The sequence below is a fragment of the Schistocerca serialis genome, chromosome 5 (genome assembly GCF_023864345.2).
Source record: "Schistocerca serialis cubense isolate TAMUIC-IGC-003099 chromosome 5, iqSchSeri2.2, whole genome shotgun sequence".
Lineage (NCBI taxonomy): Eukaryota > Metazoa > Arthropoda > Insecta > Orthoptera > Acrididae > Schistocerca > Schistocerca serialis.
Genome location: NC_064642.1, coordinates 660,234,502 through 660,254,419, shown reverse-complemented (window position 1 = coordinate 660,254,419; position 19,918 = coordinate 660,234,502). Strand labels below are relative to the sequence as shown.

The following is a 19,918-nucleotide window of genomic DNA, read 5'->3' as shown; positions in this document are numbered from 1 at the left end:
ATCAAGGACGATGAAATACTATAAACCACTTCCTTTGTACTACTTTACATACTATATGCCGTGCGTGGTAAGGATCGTTGGTCTTGTAAAACTACAGTGTGAAAACTCAGAAGTGACGTTATACGATCATCATTTCATCATCAGACTTTACTGTGTTATACAATCAATTTTCTGCACTGAAGTACGAGGGGTGTTCAGCAAGTAACGCAGCACACTTTTTTCTGAGAGCAGGTTGGTTTTGTTTAGATTCCAATACACCATATTGTCCCCCACTCTTCTGACTACAAAAACCGATTTTTTCAACATTATCGTCGCCATGACTTCACCGGCTGACGGAGCGGCTTTGAACTTTTTACTCCGAAGAGATGTAATATGGCGCCACTTCATGGATTGCCATTTTGTTTCCGGTTCGAAGTGATGAAGCTATGTTCCATCGCCTGTGACGATTTTTGACAATAAGCTTTCACCATCAGCCTCGTAACCCGCAGTCAAGTACGCGTAGATGATTCTTCGTTGCTCCTTGTGGTCTTTTGTTAGTTGGCCCTCGGGCACACAACCTTGAGTACCCCAACCGATGGACGAGTGTGTCAACACTAACGAAAAGATGTCCGGTTGGGCAACGAGGTGCCTGACAGTGATCTATCGATCATCACGTATCAGACTTCCTGCAAGCGCCTACGAATATCTGCAATGCTTGGGTTTTCTGCCAAAAGAAACTTATTGACAGCTCTCTGCTTGGAACGCACAACCATTACAGACGCCACTTTGAACGATACGTATTGCGCCGCCAGTTCTCGGAATTTCATAAAACTACATGGGGTAATGCGGAAACGTACACGATATCTTACAACAAATGTCGCAATTTCTCAACGGAAACTTACCGACAAAGAATAATGTGCTGCATTGCGTACTGAATGCACTCATACAAGCCTATGTTGCAATATGATTGGCAAAAGCAAAGCAGGTTATTACGTTGACATATCAGTATTAATGTTTGAAAATGCAATTAGTGTGCCTTTTGACACAGTGCTGGTTTAATGTGGAATAAATGTTGGATGCATGTGAAAAAGTGGGATTCATTAGATTTGCGTAATGCTCTGTTTCACTTCACTTTGAGCATTCAAAACCCACATGTACTTTGATTAGCTGTGCAGTGCTGTAAATTCAGTAGACAAAGGTTATTGTTCATATCTTGCAATTATTTTAAGCAGAAGGTAATACAGCATTAAGTCACGACATTGAAGTGTACATGTTTCTTGGTCCTATTATATCGATATCCTGTTCCTTCGCGTTACCAATATTCTTCACTTCGACCATGAATAGGTTGTCATTCATTTGTCTTTCGTGGTAATACGGGGAGATTTGCATGTGGAATAACTCATACCACTGTTTTTCTGGATGAGCGATTTATATCTTAAGAACATTACCGTACGGTTCTGAGCCTTCGTTCAAGGTTATGCATTTCCCTTCAATTACATTTCGCATTCGCTTCTCACTGTTATGAACGCAATTTGTTATATCTGCTAGAGAAATAATACTCCTTCCATTGCCAGGAAGTGTGTTTTTGTTTAGCAGTCTACAGTGGGAAACTAGTAATAATACTCCCAGCTAGAGTGGCTAACATTGTACAGAGTACGAAGAACAAATGAGCATTGACATCTTTGTTTTGTGAGGTAGGATTACTTCTGTACTGGAAGATGAACTAGTGACATTTGCTTTTCGTCGTGTTTATGGAGCAATGATCATTAAATCTGTAAGTAAAGGCCAAAGAAATCGTTGTATAAATCATTGTTACGTTTTGTTGCTATGGATGGTTCATTATAGTTATTGACAACGCTGGGGCAGCAAACGGTAGTCCCAAAAGTGGCTACCAAGACAGTACAACGTAATCTCATACAGCAATTTAGGACTGTATGTTAGACTTAAGGATTAACAAAGCGATCACGAAGGTGATGGAGAGTAGTTGAAATAAGGATAACGATTTTCTTAACATCATAACTAGAAACAAGAAGATAGAGGAATATATGAAAAATGCTCCGCTTAGGCGAAGTAAGGAAAATATGGAAAGTAGTAGTTGTAACGGTGACCGGAACGGTCGCGGGGTTGTAGTGACGGAAACGCGGCGGTACCCGCGGAGCAGCCCGCGAACAACAACACAACGGGAGAGGACGGACACGACCAACGAAGGACTTTACGACACAAAACAAGAACAGACAACAGAGTCACTAACCAAACAAGACAACCACGTCCACTCCTAAGGCAACACGAAATTCAATACGCTGTCTAATGCGAGGCGATATGTCCTGAGACGCACGCGAGGTTAGACTGGCAGGCTGAGCGACAGGCAGGCGCTTAAGTACTCTATCAGAGACGCCGCTATTGGCTGCTGCAACCATGTGTTCCACTGTGGCGCCTTCAATCTAAATGAGGGCCAGGAGGCGCGCACCGTCACAGCTTACGGAGCGATGGTACAGAGACCTCTATGGGTCTTCGACGTCCATGACGTCTGGCAGGGATTCGAATTCCGCGGCGCGCGGTGCCAGAGTAATGACGGACGACGAACAATTTGTGCAGCAAAAGAGTTCTGCTGGCATACATTCATACTGAAATGAGGAACAGCTTACGAAAAGCGAAGGTTGAAAAATCGGGAGTACAGCGTTGTGCAGAAGAGAAATGTTCAAGAATCGAAAGCTCAAGAAGAATGGAATCCTTTCCAAGAACGAATCAATCTAGGGGCTAGATGAAATATAAAGTGTAGAACAACTCAAATTAATAGATGAAGACATAACTAAGTGAATGACTTTTGCTTAAGGAAGCAGATGTTAACGATGCATCTGCTACAGCATGCAGGTATAACACACCTGTCACTGGAAGGAGCAGTAGGGAAGAAAATGATAGGGGCAGGTCAGAACTAGAGTTCACAAAATAGAAGATGTTTGGTGTAACAATATAGATGGAAATACTAGCTGAAGCCAGGAAGATATGGAGGACAACATCAAGTTAGCTGCAAGATTTATGATATTTTTTGGGTTATCACTCTTCTGAAAAGTAAGATAGTGGTCATTTTTCATCTCAAAGTAGAATACAAAGACAGTCTAGTTATATGTACGGTATATATTTATTTCCCCTACACTTTTTAACCTAGACAGTTTTCCCTAATATCATGGAAATTATTCCTTGAAGTCTAAACGCATGCCGTGTCATCCCCTCATCCATGTTTTAAATATGTGGTGAATCGGCTGAAGCATATTGTAGTCTTAGAAGGGCAATTTCGCTATATTTTCAAATACTGAAAACCAGTGCAGGGATATCAGTTTCCTACTGCAGTATGACGTAAATATCCATATCCTTCAAAAAAAAAGTTTTGAAAAAATCGCCTTGGAAAATCTGGAAATTTCAGAGCACTGTTGAATACAAATCGTTTCCAGCGCTAGACAGGTTTGTCTGCTAGAATGAGTGCGTACTATGTAAATTTTTTAGTTGAAAAGCCCTTCATTTGAAAGTCACTGGAAGTAAGTTGTTCTCATTTAATGTAAATTATATGTTTAGTACCAAGGGTAACTATTACTTAACAAATAGTAAATTGCATTTTTTAACAAAAATAACGTAGTTTTGCTTTAAAACATTTAATGGGTCAATATGCATTAAAATTTGATATTGACGTGAGATATGACCTATTGCTAAATGAAGTAATTGTATACATCGTATTACTCCGTAAGTGGTTCACAGGCATTGCGTCTGATATTCGACTAGACGCCCGTGAACCACTGAGGCAGTTATTAGCTTGGGAAAACCTTTAACGCCACATCAATGACACTGTTTAGTCTCTCAACGTTACTATTAATCTGATGGTTAACATTTTTGTACCAGATGCAAATTGTAAATACTAGAACTTTCATGAGATTAGTAAATGAAAATAAATTGATTTTACTAAGGATTTATGGTTATTGCGTAATGATTCTGGACCAAAGAATCCATATGATAACAACTGCATTGTCTGTACTCATAATGTTGTTTCAAGGATTATAAAAAGTATTGGAATAATAAATCTACTAAAAACTCTTGTGGATAGCACTAAGATTGGTTTTCTCAGCCCTTTTTTTGCCTGGCTGTTTGCTTTTGTCATTTACTATCCTGCCTGCCTTAATCATGTAAGCATAGTGCTCTGTATCTCTGCATAAATTACAATACGTTAAGTTAATTCTCCGACAAAATGTGTTCAAATACTTTCTTGCCACCTCAGTCTAGATATTAACTAACTAACACTGAATTAACAATTTAATCTTTCGGTCTGTTGTGGGAGAGACGCAAATTTCGACATAGCATCGACAAACCATTGGCGCGACTATGTTACAAATTTTAAATATAATTTTCTTAGTTTAACGTTCAGCCTGAATCTGGAGTTGTTCGGAAAAGTAGTCGGAGAATTATATCTAGTTACCCAGCATAGAACGATTACCAGACCGTGGTAGGCAATTTACATTTCAAAATCCCTTCAATTTATATATCGTGTTGCGCTGCTCCCAGTAGCAGTCTGGGACAATTACATCGTGCAGCATTAGGGCATATATTTAGTGAGTGGAGGTGGAAGCCAGCTCACACCTTCTTGGACGTGGCGACCGTGCCAGGAAACTATATCTCTAACAATGGGATACAGAAATGCTGTTTCAGGCTTTCCGAAAAGCAAGACAAACATCACATGAGTGATCACTGAAGCCCATTTTTTGCTGTGAACCTATAAAAGGAGCAGCGTTTCAGTGTACCAGAGTTTATGGAGGCCGTGTCCAACCCCATGTTTCCAGAGATCTATCGTGTGTGGATCTCTGGAGTGCGCCGGTCGGTACCTGTCTGCTTCTCGGCCGCCTTGAGCGTGGCGCCTTCGAAGTGGACGGCGTCGCTGCGGCCCTTGGAGTTGGCGGCGTACACGGAGAGGCGCAGCGCCTGGCCCGGAGCCAGCCCGTCCACCGTGAAGAGCGGCGCGCGCGACGACAGGTTGGCCAGCACGAGGCCGCCCGCCGCGTCCGCCACCTCCAGCACGAACAGCTGCGGCTGCCCACCGTCGAAGCCCTCCAGGCAGCGCACGTGCACCGTCTCGGACGTCTGGTTCGCCACCGAGCAGTTGAACGGCGGTTCCGGGATGCCTGTGAAGACACAGTCAGCTCGGTGAGTAGTACCACACACAGGGAATGGACGAAAATATGGAAACCTTGCGAGAAATGCACGCCTGATCAAGCCTGCAGGTTGCCCTGCTGTATTTCACCATGAACGGAACTTGTGCAATGTCCTCAATACGTTGCAAGTGTCAGTCGCGGCCAGAAAAGTTTGCTGTGTAGCTGTGATTGCGTTTTGCCGGAGCGAAGAGTATTCGAACGCCGGCAATTGTTGGTTTTCGTATGGTTAATGCTTCCGTAACCAAGGTATACTGAAGTGTCCGGTTTTTCAAGTGATTTGTTATAGCAGCGAAGTATCATCATCCCCCAAGTCACAAGGTTTGTGTTGAGTGAAAGTGATACACAGTCATATAAAAATATTGTGACGAAAAGTAACAGGTCGACAGCTTCAGCAGTCACTACACCAAACCGATGCCTAGGGAACTCCATAAGCAGTGAATTCAGGGCGAGCTTGAATTCCCAGATTAATCATTAGTGATGAAAATGTAACACGGAAACGTGGTGCAGAAGCCATAACACTTGGACTGTGGAGGAAAGAAATTCAGCTGGAATGTTGTGTCTCGTTTCACACTGTTTCCAAATTCTTTCCCATGAAAGAAACATGACCGGAATTTGAGAAGCCATATGATGGTATTTCATGCCCCCATTGTAACTATGAAACCTCGCGTTACTGCCCATGAGTATGTGCCCATTTTGGCTCATCAGGTCCATCCCATGACACAATATTTGCTCCCTAACTGTCTCCACGTTCACAAAGCTTGCATCGTCCAGGACTGGTTTGGTGAGTACGAGGACGAATTGTCCCATCTGACCTGGCCACCACATTCAACAGGTCTCATTACTGCTGAGACTTTGTGTTCGCCTTTGGTGAGAGTCGGCCGCGGTGGCCGAGCGGTTCTTGGGGCTTCATTCCGGAAACGCCCGACTGCTACGGTCGCAGGTTCGAATCCTGCCTCGGGCATGGATGCGTGTGATGTCCTTAGGCTAGTTTTAAGTAGTTCTGAGCTCTAGGGAACTGATGACATCAGATGTTAAGTCTCATAGTGCTCAGATCCATCTGAACCATTTGCTTTCGTGAGAAATGGACGTGATCGCCTCCACCTCCATCATTCTTACCTCAGCTTGCCAGATATTACTTTGCAAGGAGAAAGGTGTAAAATTACCTTGCAAACCATACAGGACCTGCATTTACCCACTGTTATACGACTGGAAGCTATTTTAAAAGCCAACTGTTTTCCTATACCACATTAGAGATGACAACGTCTTACGTGTGTGGTATCTCCGTATTTCTGTCTACCTTCTGTATAGGATTCTAACCATGAATAGCGTACATCCCTCGTATACTAGGTATTCTCTCTCGAGGATGGATGTGTGTGTTGTGCTTAGTGTAAGTTAGTTTAAGTTAGGTTAAGTAGCGTGTAAGCGTAGGGAGCGATGACCTCAGCAGTTTAGCCATAAAGGAACTTACCACAAATTTCGAAAATTTTTCGTGTGTTATGTTTTCATTGTAATTCTATGCACTGTTTTCGCCGGCCGGAGTGGCCGTGCGGTTCTAGGCGCTACAGTCTGGAACCGCGAGACCGCTACGGTCGCAGGTTCGAATCCTGCCTCGGGCATGGATGTGTGTGATGTCCTTAGGTTAGTTAGGTTTAAGTAGTTCTAAGTTCTATGGCACTGATGACCTCAGAAGTTGAGTCCCATAGTGCTCAGAGCCTTTTGAACCATTTCTTTGCACTGTTTCCCAAAACCTTTCATACGTCTCTCTTAGCTGTTTTTACATAGTTTTTACACAATAACGAGATTTGAGAAAAACTTATGCCATCATACTCACCGAGAGCCGCTCTGCTATTGTCACCGCTCACTTGCTCATCGTTATGGTTCTGTCCAGTGTGACGCTAAATATTGATTCTACAGTGAAACATTTTGTGGTTTGTCTACTAGGGTAGAAATTATTGCATATGTATGTACGTATGTATGTATGTATGTATGTGTGTGTGTGTGTGTGTGTGTGTGTGTGTGAGGGAGAGGGAGAGGTAGACGGAGAGGACTAGTTTTCCATAAAACGGAGTTTATGAGCATTGTGTATTCTCTCGTTCCATGCATCACTTCCTCCATTTCCTTTGTCATTTGGGGTTGGCTATTCTCATGACTTGATAAATTTACTTTGTTTTTGTAGCTTGTTACTACATTTGACAGTAAATGTAGAATCGGTTCGTGAGGGTTGCGATAGATAGGAGTAAGAATCCCTTCCACCATCAGTCTGTTAACCTTGCAAACTCATTTTACTACCGTATTTTCACTACCTCACTTTACTGTTTTCTGGTTCAAAAATGGTTCAAATGGCTCTGAGCACTATGAGACTTAACATCTGAGGTCATAAGTCCCCTAGAACTTAGAACTACTTAAATTTAACTAACCTAAGGACATCACACACATCCATTCCCGAGGCAGGATTCGAAACTGCGACTGTAGCAGTCGCGCGGTTCCGTACTGCAGCGCCTAGAACCGCGTACTGTTTTCTGGGGTGGATATTAGGCACCAGTAATGCGACAATGCGGTTACCTAAACGGGCGTGGAAAATCGCCAACAAACTACACTCAGCATGACCGGTGTACCAGACCAGTCGTCGTTGATTTGCGAACGTATTCAGTTTGGGTTTAGCGCATCTCCTTGTTTCGAATTTTAGCGCGCTGCTTATTAAGCTTTACAAATAGGGTTTTAGATTCTTCTATTCCACTACTAGAAATGTCGTCACATTTCCATGCACACACTTTTCGAGGGCGTGCACAGTGTGTGGTGTAGACAATGTTCTAGGTATCATGTGCAGTGAACACATTCGTCATTGACCTTACAGCATTAGATTCGCGCTCTTTAAATGATCCGCAATATTGCTGCTAGGAAGAAACAGGAAATCGAAGCGTATTTGACTGACAATGGGTAATGGAATACGGATATATTCTGTCACTCTACTGTCATATGAACATTTCAGCTACACAGTGGTCATCTATGAAAGAAACAGAAGAATCCGGAAATAGGGACTAACTCCCTAAGTATCAAACTTTACAAGATGACAATCAATAACTTTGTTTCGTACATTTATTGCAATCAGAAATTTATTTCTCATATGTTCTCCTAGCTTTGCATCGTCTTCTAACACTCAGTAAAAATAATTGTATCCTGGAGTGACTATCTCATATCAAACACAAGGTGGTTTTCATGACGTGAACAGGTATTTATGTAGTATACCTCACTTGAACGAAGTCATAACATCAGATCCATGACGCCACAAGTTGTGATGCAGGTATGACAGAAACTGCTAGCATTATATAGAACTCCCGAAAATTTGCAGCAGCTACTTGTGCTGTGGTTGGCCGGTTATTGAATACCTGAGGGGATTATCCTCTTGTCTGCGTGACAATCAACTTATTTCAGTTTATTAACAGCAACTAAGTTAATCTTCACATATTTTTATGACTGGCTACTGTAGTGACATTAGAGACGACCATACCCTGTCTCTGCGTTTAACCACTTCTTTTCATTTATTAATAGTAACAAAATTAATCTTCAGATGTACTCAAAATATCGTGGGATCCCTGCACAGTTGTTGCTAATATAACGTATTCAGATTTTTTTTTCTTTATACAACTTCGATTCCCCCCCCCCCCCCACACACACACAAGGTGGGGGGTGGGTTGGCAGCAGGGTAATATGCCGCTCTGCAGCCTACATAAGAGTTAAAAACATAATGAATAGGTAAGAACCAATAAAACAGGCGATAAAACGGCGACTTAGAAACTGTAAAGTGGTGAAAAGTTGCGGAAGTGAAAATGTAAAATCAAAGGGTTGGTGATGCTGATTAAGACACATAGTAAATGGACAGGCACAACTAAAAAACATGGTGACAGTCTGGTTTCTGTTCGCAAAAGTTAAAAAACACACCTAGGGGCAGTATGGTTGGTATCTGTTCGTAACACTTAAAAACAGGGGACACACAACACTGAACACTCACTTAAACACGAAGGCAGATCGAGGAGGGGGATGGGGGAGGACCCGGACAGATCAGGGGGAGAAAGGAGGAGAGGAGAGGAGAAACAAAAGGGGGAACCGGTGCAGGGAGAGGACACATAAATGTCCTTTCAAGTCCTGGCACGTTAGGAACTCCCGTACCTCCACGTACAATGGCTACAGTGAGTCAACCATTACCATGTGAGAAAGTATCATTAATGTCAATACTAAAATTAAGTCTACAACCACAAAAAACACAAGGTCCGTCGACAAGTGCAGTAGCAGCAACACTCCTAACTGGTATGCGGTTGTTCTTGTCTCCAGCTGTTGTGGCGAACTCGATGTTCTCGATGGTTTTATAGACTGTCTGTTTAGAACGGCGACGAAATCTCCTGTACGGCATCGTGGCGGCGTTCAAGGCAGTTGCCTGTTCAGCAGCAGCAGCGTGAATGAGCCTCTGTGGATGGACATCAGATGGAGTGGGGGAAGCAGAGGAGGGGATAGCTAAAGGACTTGGGGGAGAGAATGGAGTCAGAGAGAGGGTAGGCAGGAAACAAACAAGATGGAAGGTACGGAGAGAGGGAGCCCGGGAAGAGGAAAGAGGTAGGGATGGGGATGTGAGGATCACAGTTGATAAGAGAGATAAGTGGAGGGAGAGAGGGCATCATCCGGAAGGAGAAGTTGATGGAAGCCACTTTGGGAAAGGAGATGAAGTGTGTGTGGAGGTGGAAGGTAGGGGAGACGAGGTATCCAGACCATCATTTTATACTTAATTATAAATCTGCTGATAACACTAAGCAGGCACGAATCTCGTCGTGTGTCATCTTTCTAACGGATAAAAGTCCAGGGATGTGCTTTGCGACAACCACAGAGTCGCAAGAATGATAGAAAAATGTCAGAGCCTGTGCGATTAAGCTCTTTCATCTATGGGTAAAGAAGACTGTACACTGAGGCGGCAAAAGTCATGGGATAGCGATACGCACACACACAGATGGCATCAGTATCTCGTACGCAGTGTATAACAGAGCTCTGCATTGGTGGAGCTGCCATTTGTAGTCAGACGATTCATATGGAAGGGTTTTCGACGTGAGTTAGGTCGCGCGATAGGAATTAACAGACTTTGAATGCGTAACGGTAGTCGGAGCATGCGACATTCCATTCCGGAAACTGTTGGGAAATTCAGTATTCTTACATCCACAGTGTCAAGAGTGTGATAACAATACAAAATTTCATGCATTACCTCTCACCAAGGACAATGCAGTGGTCGACAGCCTACACCTAACAACCGAGGAGAGTGAAAAACCGTAGTGAATGTAGACCGTCGACGAAATCATCCATTATAACAGTGCGGTGAAATTTGGCGTTAATGGACTATGATAGCACAATATCGACGCAAATGCCTCTACTGACAGCACGACATCACCTGCAGCGCCTCTCCTGGGCTCGTGACCATATCGTTTGTGCCCAAGACGACTGGAAAACCGTGACCTGGTCAGGTGAGTCACGAGCTGATGCAACGGTTCGAGTGCGCCGTAGACCCCACGACGTCATGGACCCAAGTTGTCAACAAGGCACTGTGCAAGCTTGCGGTGACTCCATAATGATGTGGGCTGGGTCCTCTCGATGTTCAGCCACTCGGAGAACATTTGAAACCATTCATGGACGTCAAGTCCCTAAATAAAGATGGAATTCATATCGATCCGAATGCAGAATGTCACAGGGTGCAATTTTTTTGCGACTGGTTTGAAGAAGAGAGAGAGAGGGGGGGGGGGGGAGCGAGGGAGGAGGAGGAAATGGGCAGTGAATGAGGAGGGCAGGGAGATGAGCAGAGAAGTGTGAGAGAAGGAGATGGGCAGAGAAAGGAAAGATGAAGGGGCAGGAGAGGTAGAGATTGGCAGAGAGAGAGGTAGCAGAACATGGACAGGACGAGGGGAAGAGGAAATGAACAAAGAAAGAGGGGAGGAGGAGAAAGGTAGAGAGAGGTGCAGTGGGAGATGAACATGGAGTAGGGTTGTGGAGGAAGTGGAGGTAGGGAGGGGGGGAGGAGGTGGATGGAAGGAGATGAAGGAGACTGAACGGACAAGGAGGTGGACAGAGGGGCAGGAGGATAAGGATAGTGCGGCTGGTGGAGTTGGACTGAGAAAGGGGGTGGAGGCGTGGGACAGAGGGGGAGGGGCTGATTGACAGGGGGAGGGGCAGGAGTAAATGAACAATAAGTGGGGGGGGGGGGAGGGGATTTAGAGGAGGAAGCAGGAGATGGGCTAATAGAATACTTGAATAAATACAAATTCGTGTAACGCAATGAAAACATGCTGCAAGTCCATAAACTGTGAACTTCATTGTTTAGATGGGTAGAAGACATAGCCCATTTCACTAAATTCCGCACAATCTCTCATCAAAAGCATTCAAGATTTAAGTGCTGGATCAGTGCTGGGGCAACGAGGATGTCAGATTAGTGGAGCTATTAGAACTTCAGCATCTTGTTGTAAGACAGCAGATAAGACTAGGCCACTTATACGTTCTACTACTTATGTAGAAATGACGAGAATGCCCCATCTGTGTTAACATAGAGAGAGGATAGTGCACTGCTTCTATAATCACGTGCTTATTAGGCACACATTACATCTCTAGGAAAATGATGTGCTGTTAAGTTGTTGTAGTGTGCAAGCGAAAGAAGGCATGAGGGAAAAGAACGAAATTCTATATATTACACTACTGGCCATTAAAATTGCTACACCCAGAAGAAATGCACATGATAAACGGGCATTCACTGGACAAATATATTATACTAGAACTGACTTGTGATTACATTTTCACGCAGTTTGGGTGCATAGATCCTGAGAAATCAGTACCCAGAACAACCACCTCTGGCCGTAATAAAGGCCTTGATACGCCTGGGCATTGAGTCAAACAGAACTTGGATGGCGTGTACAGGTACAGCTGCCCATGCAGCTTCAACACGATACAACAGTTCATCAAGAGTAGTGACTGGCGTATTGTGACGAGCCAGTTGCTCGGCCACCATTGACCAGACGTTTTCAATTGGTGAGATATCTGGAGAATGTGCTGGCCAGGGCAGCAGTCGAACATTTTCTGTATCCAAAAAGGCCCGTACAGGACCTGCAACATGCGGTCGTGCATGTGCTGAAATGTAGGGTTTCGCAGGGATCGAATGAAGGGTAGAGCCACGGGTCGTAACACATCTGAAATGTAGCGTCCACCGTACAAAGTGCCGTCAATGCGAACAAGAGGTGACCGAGACGTGTAACCAATGGTACCCCATACCATCACGCCGGGCGATGACGTATACACGCTTCCAATGTGCGTTCACCGCGATGTCGCCAAATACGAATGCGACCATCATGATGCTGTAAACAGAACCTGGATTCATCCGAAAAAATGACCCAGGTTCGTCGTTGAGTACACCATCGCAGGCGCTCCTGTCTGTGATGCAGCGTCAAGGGTAGCCGCAGCCATGGTCTCCGAGCTGATAGTCCATGCCGCTGCGAACGTCTTCGAACTGTTCGTGCAGATGGTTGTTGTCTTGCAAACATCCCTTTCTGTTAATTCAGGGATCGAGACGTGGCTGAACGATCCGTTACAGCCATGTGGATAACATGACTGTCATCTCGACTGCTAGTGATACGAGGCCGTTGAGATCCAGCACGGCGTTCCGTGTTACCCTCCAGAACCCATAGATTCCTGGATCTCTACCAACGCGAGCGGCAATGTCACGATGCGATAAACTACAATCGCGATAGGCTACAATCCAACATGTATCAAAGTCCGAAACGTGATGGTACGCATTTATCCTCCTTACACGAGGCAACACAACAACGTTTCACCAGGCAACGCCGGTCAACTGCTGATTGTGTATGAGAAATCGGCTGGAAACTTTCTTCATGTCAGCACGCCATCGGCGCCAACTTGTGTGAATGCTCTGTAAAGCTAATCATTTGTATATCGCAGCATCTTCATCTTGTCGGTTAAATTTCGCGTCTGTAGCACGTCATCTTCATGGTGTAGCAATTTGAATGGCTAGTAGTGTATCTTACTGTAAACGTTTTCAGTCTCTGCAGCGAACAGCATCATGAGCTGCCAATTTTCTTTTCAATGTGTTACCCCACAAATCCAATCTCTTTCATGAAAAAAGTCACACTGGCATCACAACACAAAACGATTGTTGATACCATCAGCACAGACGGATCTATCATACACAACTAACCCATTTGCTTTCTTTTTTACATTCGTGTTCTGACAATTTTATCTCCTGCGACAGTCTCAGAGCAGTATCTACGTCCTAAGGTCGAAATCATTAGTTGTATATGTTCGTCGTTCCCTAAAATTAAGCATTATACTCAACCATCTAATACAGTGGAGATTATTCTCTAATGTTTACCCGTATGTCTTGACTTTCAGTCCACACGGTGAGTGTTTTACACGTGGTTCGCTCATCAACGATTCCTCAGGGATCGTACTCTTACCCTGCTACATCATTCATATTTCAGTATGCTTCTGTAACATCGTATCTCCAACACTTTGATTCTCTTCTTTTCCGGTGTTCGCACAGTGCTAGATTCACTTCGATATCATGCTGCACCTCAGACAATTCCTTCTCTAATGGAGGCGTATGCTTGATAATAGTGGCCTTCTTTTCGCAAACTATCCAGTCTTTGATTTTTCTAATCTCCTCCGCATGCCCTACTCTCTTCGTTTCTTATGAGATAGCATGCTTCCAAGGCAGAAGAAATCTCATTTACTACAGTCCCCGATATAAGTGTTGGGATTTTCAGCCGCATCATTCCTGTTGCTTCTCAATACTATCCTCCTTTTGAATATCTCTAACAACCTCAGTCACTTTCGCCTACCGAACACTTTTTGTAGGCCATCATATCTCTTGGGAGTTTAGTAGTTCGTGAGTGTTGCTAGTCATAACCAAAAGAATAGTCAGAAAAGTTGGACCAGTAGATATGTTCTAGGAAGGTAACTGCACAGTACCCTTGCACAAAGGAAGAAATACTTCTATTCATCAACGAAAGAAAGAACTACAAATGAACACATGAAAAGAGAGGCATACAACAGTAAAACTCAGCATTAAGAGAGCACAAGAATTTCTGCGTTTTGACGTAGAGGACAGAGTGGACAGGTGAAAAACAGTACGAGGGGAAGGGACCGTCTGCTGACGTGATAGAAGAATAAATGAAAGCCAACTTCGAAGACATATGGCATCGAATTACAGAGTTTGACAGAGGTTTCGAGGACTTTCGATTAGATATGGCTTTAGGTATGAAAAACATTCCTTCTGGGTGAGGGGGGGGGGGGGGGGGGATTGCAACTAAGCGACCATGCTGGACTGTAGAATCTATGGGCTAGGAGTCATACCCATCTAACTTGTTTTCCGAAAACTACCACGCACACAATACTGCAGGTACTACAGGCAGGTAATTGCGAGAACTATAGCACAATCAACCTACCACCATGCAGTCAAATTACTGATGAGATAAAATATGCGGAAGAAAGGAAAGAAAACTGAAGACCTTTCTTTTTTTTTTTTTTTTTTTTTTCTTGTGAGCCATCAGTCTTGCGAGTGATCTGCTGCGGCGCGCCATGAATTCCTCTCCTGTGCCAGTCTTTTCATCTCCGAGTAGCACTTCCAATCTACTTTCAGAATTATTTGCTGGATGTATTCCAATCCCTGTCTTCCTCTACAGTTTTTACTCTCTTTAGTTCCCTCTATTACTACGGAAGTGATTGATTCCCTGATGTCTTAGCAGATGTCCTACCATCCTGTTCCTTCTCCTTGCCAGTGTTTCCTACACATTCACTCCATACTAATTCTGGGGAGAACCTCTTCATTACTCACGTTACCAGTCCACTTTCTGCAGCATTATCTCTCATATGCTTCCATCCATTTCTTTCCCAATTTTCCCACAGTCCATGTTTGTTAGACATTTCTTCCTCATCTTAAGACATATGTTTGGTACTAGTAGACTTCTCTTGGCCATGAATATTCTTTTTGCAGTATTGGTATACTTTTGATGCCCTACTTACTTCGTCCGTTATGGGTTATTCTGTCGCCTAGGTAAAAGAATTCCTTAACTGCGTCTACTTTGTGAACATCAAACCTGAAGTTTCTCGCTGTTCGCATTTCTGCTACTTCTTATTACTGTCCATCTTCGACGATTTACTCTCAGTCCGTATTCTGGGCTCATTAGACTGTTACTCTCAATCCTGCTACTCTCAATCCACATTCTGTAAGCATTAGATTCTTGATTTCATTCAGCAGCTCCTGTAATTCTTCTTCGCTTTTACTGAGGATAGCAATGTCATCAGCAAATTTTATCATTATATCCTTTCATCTTAGATTTTAATTCCACGCTTGAGTCTTTCTTTTATTTCCGACATTGCTTCTCCGATATATATACTGAATAGTACGGGCAAAAGGCTAAATGCCTGTCTTAACTACTTCTTAGTCAGGGCACTTCGTTCTTGGTCTTCCATTCTTATTGTGGCCTCTTGCTTCTAGTACAAATTATATATTTCTTGTCTTCCCCTATTTGTCTCATAATTTCGAAGAGCTCTTTAGTGACATTTAATTTAGATTAGGGAAAGTTAAAGGGAGCAGAGAGGCAGTTACGTCTCTGCACTTGATAATGGACGAAAGGCGTATAGAAAATAAATAAAAATAAAAAACAAAAAATGGACAACCGCGCAAACGAGTTGCCAATCCGGAATACGCGCCATAAAACTTAAAATGATGCAAGATGTTAGGAATTCTCAGAAAAATTTGTGTAGCATGTAGCGAATAACTGGTATTGCACAGTATGTGCAAGAACCAAGATTAAACAAACGTAATGAAAGGAGAAAGCATAGTACTTGGACTAAAAGAGTGTAAGGCAAGGATGCATTACTGCTCACTCCTTGTTCAACCCATACATCGAAAATGCAGTAATGGATACAAAAAAAATCTGAGTTGGATTTAAATTCAGGTTGAAAGGATACTAGTGTTAAGATTCGTTGATAGTGCAATGGTCGGTCTAATGATTACAGAATGTGGATTGAGAGTGAAGCGACGAAAGACGAAAGTAAGGAGAAAAACCAGTACTGAGAAAGTAAGAAAATTAACATCAACTTTTTTTTATCGTGAAGTAGACGTAGTAAAGAAAATCTGCTGTCCTGAAAAATACAAATAAATAAATAAAACGTGAAACACGAATCAAGGAGGGAACAAAAATCAAACTACCACGTACAAAGGGGACCATTCTCATCAAAATTTACCGAAGAAATTCTTAGGAATGTACGTCTGGAGCATATTAATGTATGGTTGTCAATCGCAGACTGTGGGAAAACCAGAAAAGAAATAATGAGAGAGTTTGAGATCTGTTTTAGAAGTGAATTTATAAGAAATAAAGAGGGTCCCGGCAGGATCGGCGATGAAAGGAATGTGCAGAAAACACTGACAAGAAGAATGAGGCATGTTTTATGACGGAGTTACTTTCGTGGTACGAGAGAGGCTTATAGAGGTTAAAAACTGTAAGGGTAGCAGAGAGAGGAATACATCCAACAAATAATAGACGACGTTGGGTGTATGTGGCACTCTGAGATGTATTGCAATGGAGTGGAAACTGTAACACAAAATGAGTCAGAGGATCTATGACAAAAATGGATGTCATGTTTCCATTAATAAGCGCTGTTTTTCTATTACGCGCACCTTTCCATATATTGCACTAGTCGTCACTTAAAAGCTCCTCGATTTTATTTTCCATTCTTCAATATATTATTGTTGCCGGAAACTTGGATGCATGATTTGTCAAGCTTATGCTGTGACAGTTTTGGTGTATTTGCATAGCTCCAGCTTGCTGGGTATGGTGGGACAGTAACTCCTTTTTAGACTGTGATGCGAAAAGAGAAAGCCAGTGTTCTAACTAAAATGGATATTTTTATATTTACCTGCTATCATTATTTTCTAAACGTACGAAACTTTCCTAGCCTCTGGGAGTACCTGAGATGTTCTTGATAACGCGATCTGATGATACGGATGTGACCTCCCTGTAGGTAGAATGAAACGCTCGCTGGAGTACTTGCCAGCAGGTATGACGTGGAAGACGCAGGGGTGCGGCTGGCGGCCCGCCGTGTTGTCGGCCCAGCAGAGCACGGTGCCGTAGTCCATCTCGGCGACGGGCGTGTAGGCCAGCACGGAGGCGGTGGCGGACGAGTTGAAGCGGTGCGGCGGCACCTCGACGCTCTCCGCCGAGTTGTTGAAGGACCAGCGGAAGGCGTCGGGCAGCGGGAAGGCGTCCACGCGGCACTGCACGCGCGCCACCTCGTGCCGCGCCACGGCGTACACGCGCTGCAGCCCGGGCCGGCACACCGGCTTGTCTGCGACACGGACACACCACTCAGCAAACGTCCTCTGTCACGACAGACCGTAACACCTACAAAACATACTGTAAACTACGCAGTCAGTTAATTAGGAACATGTATGTATAAAAATCCTACGTAAAGATGGCGAATTTTCTTTACTGACTACCGTTTCGGCTTAATGTTGTTCAGTGTGTGACAATCACTATGATCATCGTATTATTAGACCTAAGTCGCTCTAAAATGAAAGACCGTAGTTATTTGGGTATGTAAACCGGCAATGTTAATCATCAAATCAGATAGAGTTGCAAAAATTAGCCGGCCGGAGTGGCCGTGCGTTTCTAGGCGCTACAGTCTGGAACCGAGCGACCGCAACGGTCGCAGGTTCGAATCCTGCCTCGGGCATGGATGTGTGTAATGTCCTTAAGTTAGTTAGGTTTAATTAGTTCTAAGTTCTAGGCGACTGATGACCGCAGAAGTTAAGTCGCATAGTGCTCAGAGCCATTTCTTTGCAAAAATTATTTATGCATTCATGTTCCTGTTTCAGGTCATATGTCCCCCCTTTCAGGCGCATCTGCAAAATGTTTTAATTAACAGTAATACCCAGCTCGTGGTCTAGCGGTAGCATTCTCTCTTCCCGCGCACGAGGTCCCAGGTTCGATTCCCGGCGGGGTCAAGAATTTTTCCTGCCCCGAGGTGACTGGGTGTTGTTGTGTCGTCTTCATCATCATCATTCATTTCCATTACGGTCGGAGGAAGACAATGGCTAATCACCTCCGCCAGGACCTTGCCTAGTACGTCGGTGCAGGTCTCCTACATCGTCCCCTACGCTCCTCGGAGTATGGGGCCTCATCATCAATACCTATCTACATGGTTAAGATAACCAAAGCTGGAGAGAAGCAACAGAAATTCTTCGAAAAAACCCTATACGTACATTAAAATGTGGGTTCACGAATATTGCATAACTAAGTTTAGAACAGGTTAAAGTATGTTAAATTAATGTAACCCTGGTACATGACACACAAGAGAACAGCCTCTTCAATGCTAGGTCCGGCAGCAAGCGTCTTGGAGAGGAGGACCTGCATAAAAGGAGAGCGGAAATCACCGTTAAATGGAATAACAATATAAAGAATTAATGGCTCTGCGACTCAAATGCCTCATTACAAAATTTACAAAGGTCCAGGCTTTAGCGGCGCGCCCCATATAGATCCGTATGAAGATAGACGATCATTCGAACATTAAAACGACAAAAAAAGAGTCACAGAGACTGCGCACCTGCGGTTATGTCCAGGAAATAATATAACCCTCTGAGTAATATTTGCATCTCACCCATGTTTCATAGACACCCATCAGACCAGTACGAAACACAACCAATAGCTCAGCTCAAATGCCGGCGAGAGCTGCCGTGAACCCGTGACGTTAGCGAGTGGACTGCTAAGGCCGTCTGATGGTCAAAATTTAGAATAATGTACCGGCCAACAACAGGTCTAAGAAGCCAAAAACTGTCATCCACTGCAGTGACAGCTAACTTCTCTCATGTAATAGCGAGGCAGTGATTACAGATTACCGCGTTTGCACGTGAATGCATAGCAAACCAACTAGTAGAGTCAAACCAAACTAAATTTGTATAATTCCTGCAATGTCACTCGAGAGTTTATATAGTATACTGAGAGAGAATAGCCTCAAATTGTCACTAATACGCACATGCACAAAGTTGTGGAAAACAAATAAAAATGAAAGAAAAATAAACCTATGCAAATTGACAACATTCATCACTAATCGATTATTGTTACAGTGTCCATAATGCAACACATGCATACAAACGATCGCCGGCAATGTTAGTTGCACCGTCGTTCGTATATGTGATTAGTGATTAACATTATCAATTTAAATATTCACTTACGTTTTTTTCAATTTTAGGTCGTCTTAGCTCTACGAATATGATCATGTGTGATGAGTATCATACACTGAACGAAATTTTAGATTGATCTGAAGGTGGATCGTGAGTGAGTTGAAACCGATAATCAATAAAGAAAATTAGCGACCTCTATGTAGGCTTTTTATCCACAGGTGTTTTAAATAAACAGACTGCGTATCTCGCCATGGACAATGTCAAAGAAAGACGTACTATAAGGCGGGATAATTGCTAGCAGTTTGGAAGTATGCGACCGTCACTCGCGTTTCCAAGCAGTGGCGTGAAATACACACAGCATCGTCACCGCTTTAAATAGAAATGTAATGCACATAAAACCAAAACTCGCTCTGAGGCATGCGTATTTATTCCTTTGCAATGTGTCCAACCACAAAAGACATTTTGTAACCACAAAATCGTTTGTTTCAGATGGCTGCTGAGACGACCCCTTTGTTAGGATGCACTTCTA

The 19,918-nt window shown here is 43.5% G+C and overlaps 1 protein-coding gene across 1 annotated transcript in view; it reads right to left on the bottom strand.

The window, feature by feature from the left end:
* The window catches only part of LOC126482161 (nephrin-like), a 668,749-nt gene that overhangs the window by 42,642 nt on the left and 606,189 nt on the right, over nt 1-19,918 (bottom strand). Inside the window, exons 12-13 of the mRNA XM_050106138.1 lie at nt 17,262-17,555; nt 4,845-5,141 (exon numbers count right to left, since the gene is read on the bottom strand). Coding sequence (XP_049962095.1) covers nt 4,845-5,141; nt 17,262-17,555 — 591 coding nt within the window. The remainder of the gene's footprint in view (nt 1-4,844; nt 5,142-17,261; nt 17,556-19,918) is intronic.